At 37.4% G+C, this 20,300-nt stretch overlaps 2 protein-coding genes across 3 annotated transcripts in view; one reads left to right on the top strand and one right to left on the bottom strand.

Annotated features, from left to right (window-relative positions):
• Positions 1-10,445, top strand: part of LOC124408485 (NHS-like protein 1) — a 52,267-nt gene extending 41,822 nt beyond the window's left edge. The window contains exons 9-11 of one of the 2 annotated variants that reach the window (XM_046885434.1): positions 7,736-8,384; positions 8,839-9,307; positions 9,646-10,445. In XM_046885434.1, coding sequence (XP_046741390.1) covers positions 7,736-8,384; positions 8,839-9,307; positions 9,646-10,443 — 1,916 coding nt within the window. In that variant the 3' untranslated portion in view covers positions 10,444-10,445. The remainder of the gene's footprint in view (positions 1-7,735; positions 8,385-8,838; positions 9,308-9,645) is intronic. The other variant, XM_046885435.1, reaches the window with a different exon arrangement.
• Positions 10,446-12,372: 1,927 nt separating this feature from the next.
• LOC124408484 (U1 small nuclear ribonucleoprotein C) lies at positions 12,373-13,197 on the bottom strand. Its single transcript, XM_046885432.1, has 2 exons — positions 13,044-13,197; positions 12,373-12,967 (listed from the first exon to the last, which is right to left on the bottom strand). Exon 2 carries the CDS (start codon positions 12,919-12,921, stop codon positions 12,412-12,414), a length of 510 nt encoding a protein of 169 aa, XP_046741388.1. The 5' UTR covers positions 12,922-12,967; positions 13,044-13,197; the 3' UTR covers positions 12,373-12,411.
• Positions 13,198-20,300: the final 7,103 nt, after the last annotated feature.

Raw genomic sequence — 20,300 nt, 5'->3', positions numbered from 1 at the left:
TGTAATGTCATATAGAAATGTGATTTCCTTGTTCACGCGACAGTCATCGATGTAAATTCTACACAATGAATCTATTCCTGATAAACATGGCCGCCGCTGATCCGCTTCGCATTTTAATGTGGCTGTAAAATAATTTCCAGTTAACAAAAACTGTCGGGAGCTATTTTACAAGGAAGATAATGATGGCAAGAATAATTACACGTTAGTTTACTTTCGGCGAGAGTTAGAGAGCTCAGGATTTAACCTGAGAAGTTCAGATCACTGAAATCTTAGGATAAAAAAAGGGGTTCGGAGTCTGGTCAACTGTCAGTGAATCTTGGGGCAGAATGTGGGTATTAATACATATGTGGTTTTTCCGAGAATCCATAAAAAGCGATACGCATTGAAAGCAAGTCAAGGGGCATTATGTACTCGGGGCAAGAGAACAAGGAAACAAATAATGAATGGAGCTAGACAGGGCAAACATTGTTTAAAAGTGAGCTGGGTGCCGGTAACATTGCACACGCAGTATTAAAAGCTGATTCAATAGCCGGCCCGGTTGCATCAGACTGTTTATAACCCCCCAGACGGCCGAGGTCACGTGACGATGTTAAACAACAGTCATTACAACACGCGAGAACAAAGTCCCATTGTGCGGTGTTACCGATTTTGTGACATTGGTCCGGTGATTAGCTGGAAGGAGTCGGACAGTGGAATAAATACAATCGAATTTTACCAATTCTAAAGTAACGCAGTTATTCGAAACGACAGAATAAATACTGTGTAAAAATTAATAAGACTGCCTGAAACGGCGAACGAGAAGTGGGGAAAATGTGGAGAAACAAAGGGCGGCGGGGGCGCGGAACATTTCTTATCACTGCCGCCGAGTGGGAGGGAGAGAAAAGTGGAATGGGCAGAAATCACGTTATCAATTGACACGGGTTTCAAATACTGTGCGGCCGGCTCTCTGCTAGACAAACGGTCGCCGGAAGACCAGTCATCTTCAGATTGTCCTGGTGGCCGGTCGTCCGGCCGACGCGGGACTCGAATCTCGATCATGCTCGCGAGGCATCTCCTGTTCTTTGCAGCGCGAAGAGCCCGTAAGTTTTTGAATAAAAATCAGCTTATAAGCCAGATTGGCAGTACCATAAATAGTCTTTTAGCACAATTATACTTTGTGGTGAGGTACCCGGTCTCTCGTATGCTTTGCTCATCGAGTGCAATAAGGCCAACATAAAGTCAGAAAAAATTTCACCTATCAAGCTTGTATCATGGAGGATAACTGGAACCGACGCGTTCTATGAGGTAAAATTAAAAAAAAAAAAACAAAAAAAGAAAATAAAATCATAACTTATCACGCGAGAGAACAAGTTCTAACAAAGTCGATGACTGGATAAATTTTAACGGATGATTAGTAATTTTTTGATTCTATTTTTTAAATAGAAGAATCAGTGTCCTGGAAATTCGAGACACCATGTTTTAGAGATTTTGAAAATCTTGTGTACCCGTTTCTTTTTGAGAGTGTCGAAACTCAAATGTCAAAACAGTATGAATGCTTGTCATTTCATTCAAAACTTATAATGATCCGAATTCAAATCCACTTTTTACCTCCTTTTGACTTTAATTCAGAACGGATGGCGATTTTCGAATGATCTCGATTTATTTGATCAACGATGACTATCGATTTCTTACATTTTGTGACTACGGTTTGGCATGAAATTTCCTTTTCAACTTTCGAAACTATCAATTCTCTGACTTCGTTGACTGATTATCGTTTGCACATACCGGTTTTCCGATTCAATTGACACCAAATCCTAATTTCCTTTGTCAATTTAATAACTTCAAAATTATCGCAACGATTACTATCGATATTTCAAATTCACGATGTATTTGATTTTAAATTTGCTTCTCGCTTCCATGATTTTGTCTCAAGACACTAAATACCGGTTTGTTTGATGCGAAATTTCTATTTTTCTTCAAACTAGGTGATAATTTTTCAACCGAGCTGATGTTATGAATCCCGATTTTTTACTTCTACTGATTTGTTCCATATAAAGTGTTTTTTGTTTTTATCATACGCGAAAGTAGCCAATTTCCGCAGAAAAATCCACAGTTTCCAAAGTCCACAATTGCTTCACTTTCGTCCCCAGGGAGAAGAAATTGCGAAATTGCATCCCGCAAAACTGCCGCGTGAGGCCCTACCATTTTTCAATCACTTGTCATTAAAAGTGTCGTGTGTGACGCGGGCCAAACGCTGGCGATTGTAACTCGTGGGATTTCCGCTTGAACGAAGTCACAATCACCAACTTTCGTTCCTAGTCACACAATATACTCTTTCACTTCTTGACTTTGCATGCACCTATTGCGCTCTCTCTCTCTCTCTCTCTCTCTCTGGACGATATCGTTGTTCGAAATGTTTAAAAATACACATTTATCGTTACGAAATGATGGAGTCATTTGGGTTATGGAACGCGACCTGCATCTCGCCAACATACGGCACACATAACAATCTGCGGGGGACAAACTCTAGAGATTTCAGCGTTTCTTTCTCGCTATCTAAATTTTTTTTTCTCACTCCATAATTCTCTTTAGCTTTGAAGTTTCGTACGTGACGTCTTATCAAAATAGCGTTAGTTTTTATACTTATAATCGCGATTTGTCAGTAAACATTCATACTCGTCATTTGGTATTTTTCCTAATGCAATTATACGTTCGACAAACAACGCGGCCAATCGAACATCACGTACGGAAACAGAGTCGCGTTATTATACAAATTGCTTACAATATCTCCGTGTATGTTATATACATCACATACTTTATGGATAAATGTAGCGAAGTACAAAAAAAAAATCATTAGTCACCCTGGCGTTATCGCCCCTCAATGAGGCCTGATACCACATATAAACCATAAATCATACTTTACTGCTTACCTTATTGTCGTAGTTCATCCACAATTATTTACATTTACACACACCATCTCACTAAACTAAGTGGATCAAATGACGTGTCGTTTACACAGCTCGAACTTTAAAGTTTGATTAGCATACTTCTTTTTTTTCGATTCCAATGCTCTCTTGTTATTCTCAACATTTCCTAGATTTGCGTCTGTACATTATTATTTGGGTTCAAGCATATTACGTAAAACATAAGGGGCCCTGATGATGAAAGAAAAAATTTTTCGTAAATCTGTCAATAATTTTAATTAGATCTGTACAGTACTTTTATCAGCTTACACGCGCTACACTCGCAATCCCCTCGTTGCAGTGTCTGATTTATTATACACATTATACACGCACATACATACTGATTCAAAAATATGACGAACAGTCATCTGTTAGAAGTAAAATATTATTTGGCCATGATTTCTACGATAACCCCCCCGCCGTTGAGAAAAATAAATGAAATTTTATTCCTCTTCTTATTCTTCTTCGTCTTTATCGAATCAACAATTTATTTTTTCAGCTGACCTTATTTTCTCTGTATGCAATTCAAATTACACAAAAATACATATACATATGATCTTCTTAGTCAGCCAATTCATAATCGTAAATCTCCAGCTTTACAAATAATAACTATCAATAAAACTTACTGTTTGAAACTAGTATCTTATACATTTTTTTCCAAAAACTGAGCATTTAACCGTGTTGCAAAATTATCGCAATTATATTTGTGCCTGATATTCGAGTGTTGATTAAAGATTCATTAATAAAATATAATAGGAATACCTATGTTACTTATGAAAATCCTGAATGCGTACAATATAATATATTCACGTGCAATAGTTTTAAATTTGATTCATGAGTGTGTATAAATACTCGTGAACATGACTACGATATATTTGATAAAGTTCGAAAAACAAGTATACATTATGTATCCAATATGTAGTAGACGTTAGCTATCGAGTAGGTACCGGAATTAACGCCCCACTAATAAGTATGCAAATAGCAATTAAACAATTGATTGTAGTTGTATTTGACGAGGAATACGAAGTAGATGATTTTTTGCGATTAATTATACAGAGTAGGGTGGTTCATTTTAAACTTTCATTTTTTCTCGCCTCTTGCTTGAAAACTCGATGCCAAATTCGGAAAAAAATTTCGTTAAAGCGCAGAACGTAAAAACATATTTAGAGGTCGCTACCGAAGGTCAAAAGAGAAAAAAATGTTAATAACTGCCGTAAATGAGTCAATATTGTTTTAAGTGTAGTTCGACTGGAATAAATTATTTCTTTATTTTTGTTTCCCACATGACACAACGATGTGTAATAGTCAGAAGGAAATTCTGCCGAAAGACCAGGCTGTGAACAGCTTATTTGAAGGTTGTTACTGATGGTTAAATATCAAGCACACTAATTTCCCCATTTTGTTTTCAGTACTGATTTTTATGAGAAATAATAAATTGATCCACAATATGAAAAAAAATAAAATAATACAATAAAATGGATAATTGTAGCAATCTCTAATTTTTTTGTCTTCGCTCTGCGTTTCAACGAGAATTGTTTTTTCTGAATTTGGTACTGAGTTTTCGGGCGAGAGGCAAAAAAAAAAAAAAAAAATTCAAGTTTAAAGCGAACCACCATAATATAGACGTTGTCGATACTTGAAACTTGTAGTTCCGGTCTTGCATTTTGTTATATTTCTAACTCTTTTGAAAAAAGTAAACCCTGATAGTCCCTCGACTGTTGCGCGGATCAAAAGTCGGCTAATTTACGCGGTGAATATAGAACATTCTGTTAGACTTATTGTCGAACGTTATAATATAGTAATAATAAAAGAAAAATTAAAACCTGAAAATAAACGTCAACGCATCGACGAACCGTGATGATAAAATTATATCTGCTCTTTAGATTAATTCGAAAGAAAAAAAGCCTGTAACAGAAACTGGCTTGGTGACGATGACTGAGGTCGGTATTATATTATCTTGTACAATAATTAATCTCGCGTTCGTTTGGAGACTTGTGGATATCTGACGTATTATGTATAGCTTCGGAAGCACCCTGAAGAAATAAGTGCCAATTAGTGAATAGTAAATCGACGTTATAGGTATATTAATGATATAAGTAATATGGAGAAAATCGTCTATATAATATAGTATGTGTAATGTCGATGATCATTAATAGGCGAATCGTAAAAGTACAAGAAAGATTATTGTAAATATTGTAAAATAAATCGACTCTACATATTTCTATACATGTGTATAATACGAACGATTGCCGATTGCGCGGTTTCGATAGTTTGAAAAAAAAAAAAAAATGAATAAAAATTTCAGAATAATAATGCACAACTGCATAAATTAGCGAAAAAATAATAATCACGATATTATTTAGTGAGATAAAATTTGCAATCGTTTTGTAGCAAAACCGCACCGTTATTCCATCCATATTTAGATGATAAATCTACCATTTATAGTATTTGTGTATTTATGTAGTTGAATGTACGATATCTGTGTCTATTATTATTATTATTGTTTATACTCATTTGTTCGAAGGAAAACAACTAAAGAAAAATCAAAATCAAAAAATGACGAAATGTTAGAATTGCATGCGGCTCTGTATAGTACATATGCATACATACATTATGCGTATTGCGTGTCCTTCGTACGTTGAAAAATCGAGGCAACGTCTCTAACACCCATCTAACATCAAACTAACTTCAGATTTTTCATCTTCATGAGAAAGAATTAATAAAAAAATGCGTGTATTAACTGGAATTCATGAAAGCAAATTTATAAGTGGCATACGACACTAATTCGGCTATTAACTTGAACTTTTTTTCGATATCAATTTTTATTCTTAACAGAATAAGAAAGAAGAATAAAAAAACAACGCACGATCGCAACATGCGGGGAACATGCAGTAACTTGAATATATGACACAAGTATATAATACAACACACGATCAACATCCCACACATTTGTACATGACATGTCTTTTCCATTTGTTTCTATTTCTTTTGTACATAATTTATTATTTTATAACCCTTATATATTATATATATATATATATATATATATATATATATATATATATATATATATATATATATATACACACAGACACACACACATATATATATATATATATATATATCGATAACAGACACGTTGTGTTGTTTTCGTTTCGATTTTTTTTTCGTTTTTCTTTTGTTTGTTTTTTAATGGAAATGAAGAAAAAAAATTACTATAATTTTCATACGCATTTTGTCATTTCGTTTCTCACCCACCTGCACTCATTATTATATAATATTTACATAACACCTGTAGTTAAACACTCACGTTCATCATAATAATAATTTGTAAATATTTTGTACAACGTAGTTCACATTCAAGTGTTCGTACTGTTTTTTCGTGTTTTGTTTCGTAGTGTGTTTTTATTTCATTTGTTTTATTATTATAACTATTTTCTTTTTTATCTAATTCTCTCAAGTATTTGTCTCATTCTATCACGTAATTAACTTATTACTTTGCACCTTCTACTTTTGTTTGTGTTGTGTGCATAGATTTTTAGATAAATACTTTTGTTTCTCCTCACAATAATATTAATCATAATAATTAAGTTCATTCCTCATATCTATAATATACATATTATATTATAATGTATAATACACGGGATGCACATCTGCACTTTGTAACAATACATTTTATTTTCGTGGTGGTAAGGTGAGTACTCATCATTATACATTTACATATCATTATCATGAATCACGTGCGCGTGCAACGTAAGTGACAAACTTGATAAGGTTTATTCAAAAATTAATAATAATTGATAAAATTTGAGTGGGTCTCGGTTAATTCATGTTAATACTTAAATCATTTTTTTACCCACTTTTGTATACATATTTACTTGGATTATGTAATCACTTTTGAATGCTTTCTTTATGTTTAGATTTCAGAGTTCAAAAAGTATTTCTATTACAAATCATCAACTCGATTTATACCATCATTCAATTGCTTCACTGTTTTCGTATTTGTTCATTCAAATGCAACTTTATAATTTCTGCAATTCATTTCCGTTTGCATTGTTTTATTTATTTATTTTTTTTTTTCACGGTCAACCCTATAGTGCTTGATTGTGACAGTTTTTCATGTTTTCGTACGTTGTGTAAAAGATGCTTTAATATTATTAGTTACCACGATCATCGAACAGCCAAAAATTCATTTTGTCAAATACATTACAATAGTTGTTTTTCTATCGAGACGACTTATCAATTTTGCCAAGCTTAAGCGTTTCTTCAATAACACACTTGGTATGACTAGCCTGTTCAATAATCTATTTACGACGGTTAAATTTCCTTCACGATGAGTAATAACCTGAATTGTAAGACAGAAAAAACGATTCGGATAAAAGAGGAATTCTTCGTTCTTGAAACTTCGTGTTTACTTAAATTATTCACTGAAAAATTGACTCATTTCGCGCCAATGAATTATTAAATACAATTTTCTTTTTAAGTGAATAGTTTTGTCAGCGAATCGATTAATAATAATTGAAATGCGATTATATAGACTGGGATAGAAAACACGTATAATATCTATATCTTCTTAGAATCCAGAAAGTATAAGCATAACAAATAGCAATATGGCGTCACGCCACGCGATCAGCTGATCGTTTCCAGCAAAAGTACACCAAGTGAATGATACAACCTAAAACGTCGGGGGTGGAAAAGTTCGATGGACGGGAAAGTTTCGGATTAAAAGGGAATAAGAAGGGGAAAAAAAGTATAGAAATTTTATTAATCTTTACAATCTTTCCTTGTTACAGACAGCGCGTTGCTAGCCGTTCCTAAAGAGACCGTGTCCCAGGACAGTTTAAGCAAAAAGCCGACGGCACCACCATACATAGATCCACCGCAGCTCAAAGATCGAGCGGAAAACTTGCAGTGCGATCCTCGTCGGCAATCGTCGAACTTGAAGCAAACCAATATCTGCCCTAACGATGGAACCGTTCGAACGACACGGAAGATCGAGGCGCCGGATCAGGAGAAGCTGTACAACTACACGAACGATAACCGGTCCAACTACAAGGAGAACCAGAACCGGGTTCCGCAAAGATCGGCGTACTTCGACAGGGAGAACAACCAGAGAAACAGCGATCGTTTCTATGACGGAAACGGAAACGCTAATGGAAATGGAAAGCAGTTCTACACCCTGCCGAACTCCCGGACTTCGCCAAGGGAGCTCATCGAACCACCGAGAAGCGTCACTCCCGACATTACTCGAGGCCTTGTACACGGCCCTCTTTCCGCCATGCACATGATGGCCAGACGCGGACAGAATTTTTCCGCCCCTGCGGAACGCGCCGTGCGTTCTTCCGGTCACGGTTTCGGCAGCGATGGACACATCGCCAATAATGATGCGGGAAGAACGCAGAATCAACGCCAGGAACAGAAGGCGTCGGTTCCCAGGAATAGGTATAATTTTATTTTCAAAAGAATTGTGATATATTTTGAGGATATTAATTTGAATTCGGAATCCGTGGAAGATGATTTCTTTATATCGAATATTAAAAGTTCGATATACATTCTAAGCGTGTGAAGGATTCTTCAAACTTCTAGATTTCACAATTTGTGGGACTACATCATTTCTCCGTGATTTTAGAATATTCTGAAATTCTCAATTTTATCAAGAGAATCGGTTGATTCTTAAAAAAAATACGATTTACTCGGAAATAAATAGTGGAACTAGATCGTATAATCAATAGATCCAAATATCTCTAATTCGATCTGATTCTCTGATCTATAAATTATATTCGATCCGACTGCATATAGACAAAATTCGGACGCAATAATCTTTCCTGGGGATTTCCAAAAGCAGTGCGCAAAAATGTAAAAAAAGAAAAGCTTGTAAACGTTTCCTTTTCTGCAGATTCATCGTTCCTGCGAGTTTGGCGGCGGTTGGTTACCGATTCGTGGCAACGCCCCCGGTTCAAAATCCACCTTCCCATCAGGGGTGGAAGTCACTCGGGGTTGAAGACCCTCTGCGGCAGGCTGGTTTGTCGCCAATCGGACCTGGCGGCAACAGGGGATTCCAGTCATCGACGCCAGGGGGCGGAGAACCGAAAACGGGGGCGCAAGGCACGCAGCATCATTCCAAGCTCGCCCCGCCAGTCCAGAACAATTCCGGAAGGAATACTCCAGCCAATCTAGTCCTTTCGCCAACGAGAAGCACCATGTCCAACGAGGAGCTCTTCGCCATGATCCACAAGTCGAAAAAACGCCTCAATATCAAGGAGGAACCCGATCTTCGATCTCTCGGCGAGCCCGGTGCCGTTTCCTCCCACAATCAGGCAAACTCCAGACACAGCTGGAGCCCGGAGTCACAGGACATTCCGGTGGTGAGAAAATTTCGTAATTATATAATACGCAAGGATAAATACATTCTATTAATTTCATTGTTACACTTGTGTAAACCATATTGTTGCTAAATAAGTAATTACAGAGTCCAAGTCAAGATATGATTTGAAAAACTTTAAAAGATCGCTGAAAAAAAATTCTAGTCATTTTTTCGAAGAAATAGATGAACCCCAATTCATTTGAAAAAATAAAAACGAATCAACTCAAATTATTCCAAAATATATGGTTCATTTTACAGACTGGTAAAATGAAGGTTGAGATAAATTTCTCAAACTCCTGGCAAACTACTGGCCGCACTAACACGATTTCGAATTTCCAGGTACCCAAGAGTATGAACCCAATATCGTCAACGTCTCGTCGTGATTTCAAGCGCCTGCTGCTTCAGCAGAGCGTGAAATCGGGCCCAACGAGGTTATCCGCAGCTGAGCAGCTGAAGCTATCGCGGCAGCAAACTCAGCAACAGCAACAACAGCTGCTCCACCAACAGCGACAGCAACAGCAACTGCAGACGCCGCCGCCCCCGGTGAAGGTGCTGAGTCCCCGAGCAACATGGCGATTCCCGAGTCCACGATCCGACGTCTTGTCCTCGACAATAATCGAGGACGCAGCTGCCGAGGAGAAGGCGATGAAACCATCACCGGAAAACCCCTCGCCGATGTCGAGGCCCAGCTCGAAACGGCAGCTGGACTTGGGGGGCCCAGGCCCAAAAACCGAGGCGATTATCGCACCCATCACAAACGTTCCTAACTCAAGTATTAACGCAGCCAATTTTGCGACCCCGAAGAGGCGGCCGTTGGGCCCCGATAAAGGCTCAGCCGAAAGGTTCGAAGAGATTGAGAACTCGTCGCAAATTCCGTGCAGCGTAACGGTTCCTGCGGGACTTCAGGATTTGCATGGGATCGCCGAGAGCAGACGAATCAACAATCAGTTGGCCAGGGCCCAGTTTTTGGCCAGCTTTCCGGCAACCGTTACACCCTCCTGGACAACGAGTCAAAACAAAACTTCTACCAATTATTTTACTAGGCACAATCGCGCCAGGTCCGAATCTCCTCAACATGGCGTCGTGCAAAACGTTTCGCGCAGCCCAAGCGCACCCGCTCTAGAAACCGCCCTTTGAAATAAACAAGAAGAATAATTTCAGTCCTTCAAAAGTAAAACCGCATTTGCAGTTTTTTAAATATTAATGCATCTTTTTTTTTTTTTTTTGAAAGACGTCTATAATTTCGCCGATTTTGCACAGAACATTAGGTTATTAATTTATTATTTTTATTACTACTATTATTATTATTGAGTAATACGCTTCGAGTGTACATACAATATTTATCATTCGATTGTACTGAAGCGAGAGAAAAAGGGCAGCAAAAAACATGTGAGAATACGAAAAAAAAAAGATAAATTAAATGACTGTAAATATGCGATAGAACAATAATTAGAGTATATAAACCTAGTATATGATCTAAAATATGAATCAATTCCTAACAGTTTACAATTCGTACAGTTTTGCGTTTTTATAACGCAATGATCTCTGTAATAGTTTGCTAGACTATTGTTTTATTTGGGTGAACGCGAAAAAATAAGAAAAATACAAAGAAAGTGAAATAAAATCGTTCGTAGGTACTTGGGTACAAATAATCTGTGGAGATGCGATTACCCGACAAACGAGGGAAAAACTAAGAGGAAAATAAACACATTTGTAAATTATTTGCAGCTGATGTATAGCGTAAAAGAAGAAATAGAAAAACGATTAACATATAATCGAAACTGCACATTGGCTATGAATCTACAGTAAAACAGAAAAAATAATAATATAATAAAAAAGATTGCAAAGCTATATAACGTTTAGTTTATTGTTAAGCGATATACATACATGCATATAGGTTCCTGGGTATATAAGTATATATTGATATAATATATTGAGAGAGAATGAGAGTAAAAATATTTAAAAGCTGCTAGATATATTATGTTGAATTGAAAGCTGGTTGCCTTAAATTATTTATAAGAGTTTGATAATGATAATAATTACCGATTCTTGAAGTTCAGACGTATTATACGAATCGAAGACAGAGAGTAACGCGAGAGTGCGATTATAACGAGACACAACGGTCGTCCGCACACAATGCAACACTCACATTAATGTTGGATGACAAAAGGCACGAAACGAAAAAGAAAAAAGAAAAAATTGAACACATCGTGTTGAGGCCGAAACATGTTACGCACTCTGTTCTTGAATAAAGAAGCGAATTTTATACATTGCATACAAGCTATATTATCGTATAGTAATCTACTGTTTTTTTCTCAGTTTGTTAATAAATTTCCCAATCCTTGTATGTCCTCTATCATCAGCTTAATTTTCGACGATGTGACGATAAATTATATAAGGGAAAAATCCAATCAGTAGAATTCAAAAGGTGTGGAAAAGTCTAATTTTTTTCAATTTATCGTTGGAAGGAAGACTTCATTCACATGTAATTCAAGATGGCGGGTAGCAAAATCAGATTAAAGTTTATGAGTGCTGCGATTAAAAATTTCGAACTATGGAGATGCTCGTGACCGAGTGTCCACCTCACTACTTCATTGTACGTGTTCTATTAACGCTGCTTTGAATTCGTAACAATTTACATATCCAATTTTCGTGTATTCGCACGAAATTCAACGTATTTGAAAAAGAAAACCGTAACAGATGGATCGGGAAAATATAGACATGAATAGTAATGTACGGTTTAATTTACTGTTCATTTCGCATAATTTCCAGGCTGTCGATGAACTTGCACAATATCCATTTGATAGTATTTACAATATTGATGTCCATATGATAATAATTATCAGTATCAATAACTGACATTAACAAACTGATTAAGTCTTAAGATTTAATTCTCACAGCTTCACTTCATAAGAAACAAATATACAGAAACCTGGGATTGTTCCTAGTCTGATCGGATATTTCAACTTTACAGAATAATCTGTACCGTGAACAGAAAGTATGAGAAGAATAATTCAAGAAAAGAATGATAAGTGCGATGCACAGCAAAAAGAGTCCTTCTTCTTTGTCTCTGAACATCAATTTTTTCAACTATCATTATTATTTTCACGTCTTCAGCTGCGGTGGTCCGCCCATGGGTGGTGGTGGCCCATTCATTGGTGGTCTCATGGGCCCCATGGGTCCCATGGGTCCCATCATTGGTCCCATTGGGCCCATGGGCCCCATCATTGGCGGTCTCATTCCCATCATAGGTCCCATTGGTCCGTGGGGCCCCATCATCATCGGACCACCAGGCCCCATCGGACCTCCGTGCATCCCTGGAGGGTGCATCATGTTCGGTGGGCCCTGCGGTGGGACTCCAGGTCTCGGGCCTAGACTCGGCGGTGGCGGAATGGCAGCGCCCTTGTTGGCAGCAAAGGGATTAGACGCTATCTTTCCAGCCTTGAAAGCTGCAGTGGTGGCATCGATGAGGTGCTGCGCCTGCTCCTCCATCCACTTTTGGTAAAAGTACTTGACATTATCCTTGTGCTTTCGACCCTGGCAGTGGGTCTTCCTGACGCTAGGAGAGTCGTGCGTCAAGTAAGTGTCGCAGTAGTCGCAATAGTACTTTGGCATCTCTGCGCGAGTATTTGTTGACTGGAAATTCTTCACTCAGCTGTGACTGAGGAATGCAACAGAAATTGAGTTAGCGAGTATTATGCTTAAGGTTAGGTTTTAGGTTAGGTCTGATGCTTTACCTCGCGATTTTCTCCCGCGCTCCCTGCGAGAGCTGCAAATGTCGCTACACTTTGCCAGAGATCGTTTAATCTTGTCAGAAAAATACTGCGGCTGCTATTTAACGATCAATTACGTGTTTCCTTTCCTCGAAAGCGAAAGCAGAACTCCACTAGAACTTACACCAACAAAATGGCGTATCTTTAATGTTTTATATTGTTGCCGGTGAAGATGCATTCTTCAGATTCAGACTCAAGTCAACGATCGAAGTCTGTCTCGCAGCGCTCTCTGGACGGCGTCAGCGAAACCTTGATTCTGCAAAACAGAGAGAGAGAGAAAACCCGCGTGCCGTGTTGTCTCATTACTCTCTAGAGGGTCAATAACGGAGCCATTTCTGTCTTTGTCGTGCATACGTCGTTAGAGAGAGACAGAGATGGCTGATGATCTTTTTTTTCTTTCCTCACCGGATACGTAGGAGACAAAACTCCGGAAAACAAAGTCAGGTTATCTATCATGCAACTTTTCACATTTCCCAATAATCAAGCATTCTGATTAGTTGACTCAACCTTGCAAACCAATCAGAACGCTTGGATGACGGGAAATGTGAGAATGTGAAAGTTACATGATGGATAGTTAGATTTCAGCGCACGGTTCGTTAATACAACGGTTTGCCGCATGGAGCGCAATTGAATTTCGTTCGTTCAATTATTATCAGAGGGAAATAAGAGGGTTTCGGAGGGGTTGCTTGGTGACATATTTCGAACGACCGTAGTACACGAACGAGGCAAGAGGCTTGAGGCTCCACGATGCCCTTTATTTGGTGGCGTCCTCTGTCATGGAATAGTTTTTCTAACCAATTTTCAAGACATTCTGGACTGTAGACGCCAGTCGGTACCGACCGGTACTCTACCGTGTTTCGCGTTACAAAATCAATGGATAATGCAGAGAAAACTTACCCTAGCAAACTGCCGCTGCTCGCAGTGGTCGAAACCAAACATGTCACGAGTGTTAACAAATTATGTTTCTGTAGCATGAACAAATGATTAAAAAAACTTGATGTGCTTTAGGGTTCAGCCAACCCTGATATTTCGACATTCTTACACCAGTCGGAACGACTCTTTAGTTTTTTTAAAAAGCTCAGCCAATAGAGATTATTGGAAAAATAGTCAGTCTCGAGACTTCAAACAGAGAACATTAACTTACCCAATATCTATATTTTTCAACCAATTTATCTTTGCTGTGTGACTTCTTCGCTCAACATTTATTTGATTCGTACGGAAATCTCTTTTAATGAATTTTGAGCTGAACATTCATTCCGGAATAGTATATTGTTATAAACAGCAATTGGTGACTGATAGAAGGGAATTCCGTACGAATTAAATAAACGCGTTACTCTGACTCTTTACCGTGCAGTAGATGAAAAAGTATAATCAATAATATTTCGATAATTACATGAAATTTTTCAGTATGTTATTAATTTAATTTTTTTATTTGAACAAATAATTATTTGCGCTATTTAGAAAAGACTCTACGCTCATTTTATGTGAGTGAAAATATGCATAGAAACACTTACGATTTTATTTCAAAAATATTAAAAAAATACACGTGTCGAGATGAAACAAAAAATAATTCATTAAACGTACGATCGTTTCAATTTTTTTATTATTTGCAACGTACAAAAACACACAAAATACAAACTCAACAAAAAAAATTGAAGAAAAAAATATTTAACGATAATTTGCAAACTTTGAAGTTAATACATCTAAAGTAAATTTTCTAGAGAAGAGAGTAAACGGTAGCAGGGGCTAATCGCTACCATTACTCGGATCTGCTGCAGAGTAGCGCAGTTGAGATGTTATTAACATTGATTAATCACCCACAGCCAGTCCGTTTAACGAGTTCAACTTTGCCATTTTCCTTCCTTACTTTTTTTCAATTTTTTTTCTCCTTCATTACCGCCGATAAAGTTTAGCTCGCGTTACCCAGCCCAAGCTTATTATGCTCTTCCACTTGCCTCAGCTTCCTATCCTCGACTTGAGCTGTATTATACAAACAATTAATTTGAAATAAAATCATCAATTTATTCACTGTTTTCCCATTCCTGCTGCGCAAGATCAAACGATTGATGTCATTTGTGTATAATAGGTACGTAGAATTATGAGATACTTTTACTCAAGTAATTTGAATCCGTCTTACTGTGTTTTAAATTTGTCTCTTTCTCGTGTTTCTTTACCCATAATACTTACCTTCATTTCGTCAGTTCCAATTCATTCTAAATTATATTCAAATAAACTCTCAATTCATAATAATTTGTACTAAATTTATCAGATAATATAACATTATTACAAGCCGCAGGATATACCAAAGGAACAGTTTTCGTATTTTTTCCGTTAATCGTACAATCGGCTTAAAAGTATTAGCTGATCGATCAGCCAGTACCGTTTTGCAGAGATATTAAATTCCACGACATTGCTTGTTCTACTCGGTTCTCGCTCAATTCCATTGCTATTTTCTCTCTCAAAGCATACATCATACCGAGAGTTGCGAAACCTTAAACATTCACCCTCTAGTGAGTCGTGATTTTAATTAATGCCGTTTACGCACCGACCGTTCGCCCCTCATGTGCGGTACTAACTAAACTTTGTGTCGCATTCTCGCCCTGCCACTGCGGCTGCACATGCGGCACGTGTTGGTCTCTATTTCTCTTTCCGTTCACAGTGCGAAATGTTTGCCACTTCAGGTTTTTCAGTACAAAAATATCGCGTCAGAGTATTTCCAAAAATTAGTGACTAAAAACACTAAAATAAGTGGCTGCGAGAATGTGAAACAGAACATTAGAACTATTCCATGGATTAATTTGGACATTGCTGGTTCAAATGAAGAAATTGCCCGTTTTTATGTACAGTGATACTCCGGAGTGATGCCCTCTCGGGGTATTAGTACGGAGCAGGGAATGAGACGGTTGACCATTTCTCTGCGTCAGTTGACCAGCCCATGTCAAACGTTAAATATAATGACCGCGATACCCGGTAAGAGGCTTATACCGTTGGAAGCCGTAACAGGCAATGGCCGCGGCGTATATATTACGCAAAGGGTTTTATTATACGGGTCTATGTCCCCTGCTGGTCGTCGATATCGAACTCTGGGAGTTATGCCGATTGGTCAAGGGTTGTGAGACTCACAGGGTAAGGATTAAAAGCAATCAGCGTTTTTAATCACTGGTATATTTAAACAAGTTAGCCATTTTATTTTCTACCGGACGCAAGTTGCTGAGGATCTATAAACGAACATCAAGATTAAACATAAGTGTGTAGACAACGTAACTACGAAATCTCAGCTGTTGGTTCAATTTTCTTAAAGACTGTTTATGCCATCTTGTAGTTGAAGAGCTTCTTGCACGCACAACAATGATGTTGATGAAAGCATTCACAACAACGATTCCACAGAAATACATTTTGACAAAGGATGAAGTGACAGTAACTGAAGATTTTGGGTTGATAATGAAAGTTGTGTTGAGAGCCGAGATTCTAATCGCAGTTCGTCAGTTAATCAGAGAGGCTATAATGCAGAAACATGGATTTGGGAACGAATTATTTCAAGCTACGTGAAATTTTCATCACATATATTACGTATTTTTGGTGCGTTTGGTGCTTATCATTCTGAGCAGTGTCACACCCTCGATACCCTCTGCCCCTAGATATTGAGCATTTTCCCTAAATATTAATCATAATACGATTTTATTCTAGTTCTCATTAAGCGCTTGCACGATTCGTTCTTTTTCTTTCCTTTACTTCTATTTGTTAAAACTAGATAAGCCGCCTACATGTGAACGCCATGGGGTTTCCTTTGATTATTTTCTTAATACTTAAACAAATGCCCGAAAATAAAAACCATCCATGAAGGTGGTACGTGAGATACCGCAACAATAGAATAGATTAGTTAGTAAGTATAAACAAAGGACGCGGGGTTCTCACTTGCAACCGTGAGTAGAACGGTAGTGGACGTAACTGTCCCACCACCCCTGGGCCCGGGGCGCGCAAAATATCAACAAATTAGAATTCACTAAGTATCTTTTTTTTTCCCTGATTGGTCTCACCTTCCAGAAATCGTGAAGAACCAATTAGGGGGTGTTTCCGGTTTATATATTTCTTTCGATCAGAAATTATACCTATAGTATGTTTCGTTTTTCTGATTAGTTCTATTAGTCAATTCCAAAATTCTAAGGGAGAACTCCGTCCAATGGTTTTTACTTCACTTCAGTTCTGCGATTTGACAACACTTTTCTTCATTCTTACTTTCGATAAGACAACAATTTCAGTTCTTTCATTTAACGAAACGTCACTTATTCAGGTTTACTCGATGGGTTCACTTCCATACAATCGCTCGTCTTTGTTTAAACCCTTATTCATACATTTTAAAATTATTACGTTTAATCAAATTCATCAATATACCTTTTGTCATTTTGCATACATTTTTAAAACTTACATCTAACTAAATCCTTTAAATTTACCTTTTGTTACTGTTCATGTAATCTAATCACGTATATTTAATAAACAGTATTTTTTCATCCGGTGTTGCCTTAAATTTGACTTGACTAAAATTCATTTATTCATTCAACCACTAAAACCTTATAAATTAGTAAACAAAAGACACTCTTCAACCTCTCGCTGAGCACGCAGAACCGCCCACAGCAAAACCATCGAAAGGTAAGTGACTTTCCATTTAATCTTAGCGTTCATTTCAGGTAATCGTTAAGCACAGCAATGTCTTTTTAATAAATCTATATGATGAGTTGACGTTTTCATACGTGATTAATAGCCAGACAAACACTTGCAGGTGCCCGAAGAAATGTTTCACTTCTGCGTAAAAGTTAACTTCACCAAAACTGCTTTATCTTTCGTACCGAATATCGATAAATTACAACATTCTACCGAAGTCATGGGTTTTATCAATTCCAGTAGTTCCTCAATATCTTAAATCATTGCATCATCGCCGGGATTCATGTTACTGTTAAATTTCGACGTTTTCATTCGATCAAAATTATTCCAATACTTATGTACACTCAGGCACATTTCAGAACACGTGTCGTGGTTAACTCGCATCTTAATTATTATTATAATTAACTTATAATTATTATTATAATTTACTTGTAATTATTATATTAATCAACTAAACAGAGCTGAGACAATGGTTGAAAATAAAAACAGACTCAAGTTTGAACGTTTGCAAAAATATAATTTTGGCCTCACTTTGTAATTACAAATGACAATTCGATTGTACTAGCAATTGATGAAAATAAAAAGGTGGTTGGTTCTTGTTGTTTGAAACATAAATCAATATTTTGCACCGAGGAAAACTCTTAGTTTTAGTTATTATACACTATTTATCAATTTTAATTTCCTACTACAATTGAAAAACATATTTCTGGATACGATATGGAAATGAGTCATGCTGGTTGAACCAGAAAATCGAGCATATTACGATTCGTTCTAATTATGGTGATTCTTATATTCTATTGTAAGTATCATGCAGCAATAAATTGATGTTGAGGGCCTTTAGTAACTGTGAGAATAGAGTAAATCAAACAAACAGATTTAATGCCACATGATCAGACAATTTATAAATATCGACGACTGTAATCACGCTGAATTTTTACTTTTTATGTTCTAGTTTATAACAACTTACTTTATACTTACTTAACTAACTTTATACACTTAAAGCAATGGGCGTGACACTTTTCTTTCCTTATGTGATTTTTGTTCATCACTTCGATACTAGTCTACCACGTGTTCAAATATTGTACACTGACACGGAAGCACTTGTAATAGAATGAAGGCGTGTTGCAGTTACTGTGAATGAATTAAACCCGAAAAAATCGGGGTATGGATTTCACATTTTCTTTGCCGATCGTAATGTGACCTCAGAACAAGATTAGAAATTTTTCGCATTAACTTTCGATGCGTTACCCGCAGCGTATTCAGACTGTGCGCAATCGATTTCTGTAGCGAAACGACGTCGAGTGAGCGTATGAAAAGAATGTTTGAAGCATATTCAGAGTCATCGAAATTTTCAACAACAGTCAGTTGCGGTAAGCCTGACTATTTTTTAGAAAAAAACTTTTCGTCTCAGAATCGGTTTGTATGAGTCTTTCTTACCTAATCGGACCCCCGATTCGGAATCGGAAATCGATTCGTACGACCCTTTCTCGATTATTTGGACGCCCAGAAACTAGGTAAACACAGGAAAAAAGCGTAGGACCGATAGCAGAAGAATACGACGCAAAGACCAGCAGCAGAAAAATTGAGAAAATACGTCTTCCGTTTTTTGGCTGTAACTTTTGATCCGTTGCTCGCAGCGCATTCGGACTGCGCTCAATCGATTTTTCTCGCAAAATTACGTCGGAATAGTGCATGAAAGAATCTATTGCAGCACTTTCCAGAATCGTCGAAAATTTTGCAAAAAATCCAAAGGGGTTAGCCTTATTTTTTTGATCATTTTTGGAGCCGAGAATTTTTCGTCTCGGAATCGATTTGTATGACCCTTTCTAGATTAATTGGACGCCCAGGAACTCAGAAAACACAAGAAAAAAAGCGTAGGACCAACAGCAGAGAAATTACGACGCAAAGACCAGCAGCAGGAAAATTGAGAAAATACGTCTTGCGTTTTTAGGCTGTAACTTTTGATCCGTTGCTCGCAGCGCATTCGGACTGCGATCAATCGTTTTCTCTCGCAAAATTACGTCGGAATAGTGCCTGAAAGAATCTATTGCAGCACTTTCCAGAATCGTCGAAATTTTCGCAAAGAATCCAAAGGGGTTAGCCTTACTTTTTTGGTCATTTTTGGAGCCGAGAATTTTTCGTCTCGGAATCGATTAGTATTACCCTTTCTAGATTAATTGGACGCCCAGGAACTCAGAAAACACAAGAAAATAAGCATAGGACCAACGGCAGAAAAATTACGACGCAAAGACCAGCAGCAGGAAAATTGAGAAAATACGTCTTGCGTTATTAGGCTGTAACTTTTGATCCGTTGCTCGCAGCGCATTCGGACTGCGATCAATCGATTTCTCTCGCAAAATTACGTCGGAATAGTGCCTGAAAGAATCCATTGCAGCACTTTCCAGAATCGTCGAAATTTTCGCAAAAAATCCGAAGGGGTTAGCCTTACTTTTTTGGTCATTTTTGGAGCCGAGAACCTTTCGTCTCGGAATCGATGTGTATGACCCTTTCAAGATTAATTGGACGCCCAGGAATTCAGAAAACACAAGAAAAAAAGCTTTC

This window comes from Diprion similis, chromosome 8 (genome assembly GCF_021155765.1).
Source record: "Diprion similis isolate iyDipSimi1 chromosome 8, iyDipSimi1.1, whole genome shotgun sequence".
Classification (NCBI taxonomy): domain Eukaryota; kingdom Metazoa; phylum Arthropoda; class Insecta; order Hymenoptera; family Diprionidae; genus Diprion; species Diprion similis.
The sequence above is the reverse complement of the archived record's forward strand: the minus strand, read 5'-3'. Positions and strand labels throughout refer to the sequence as shown.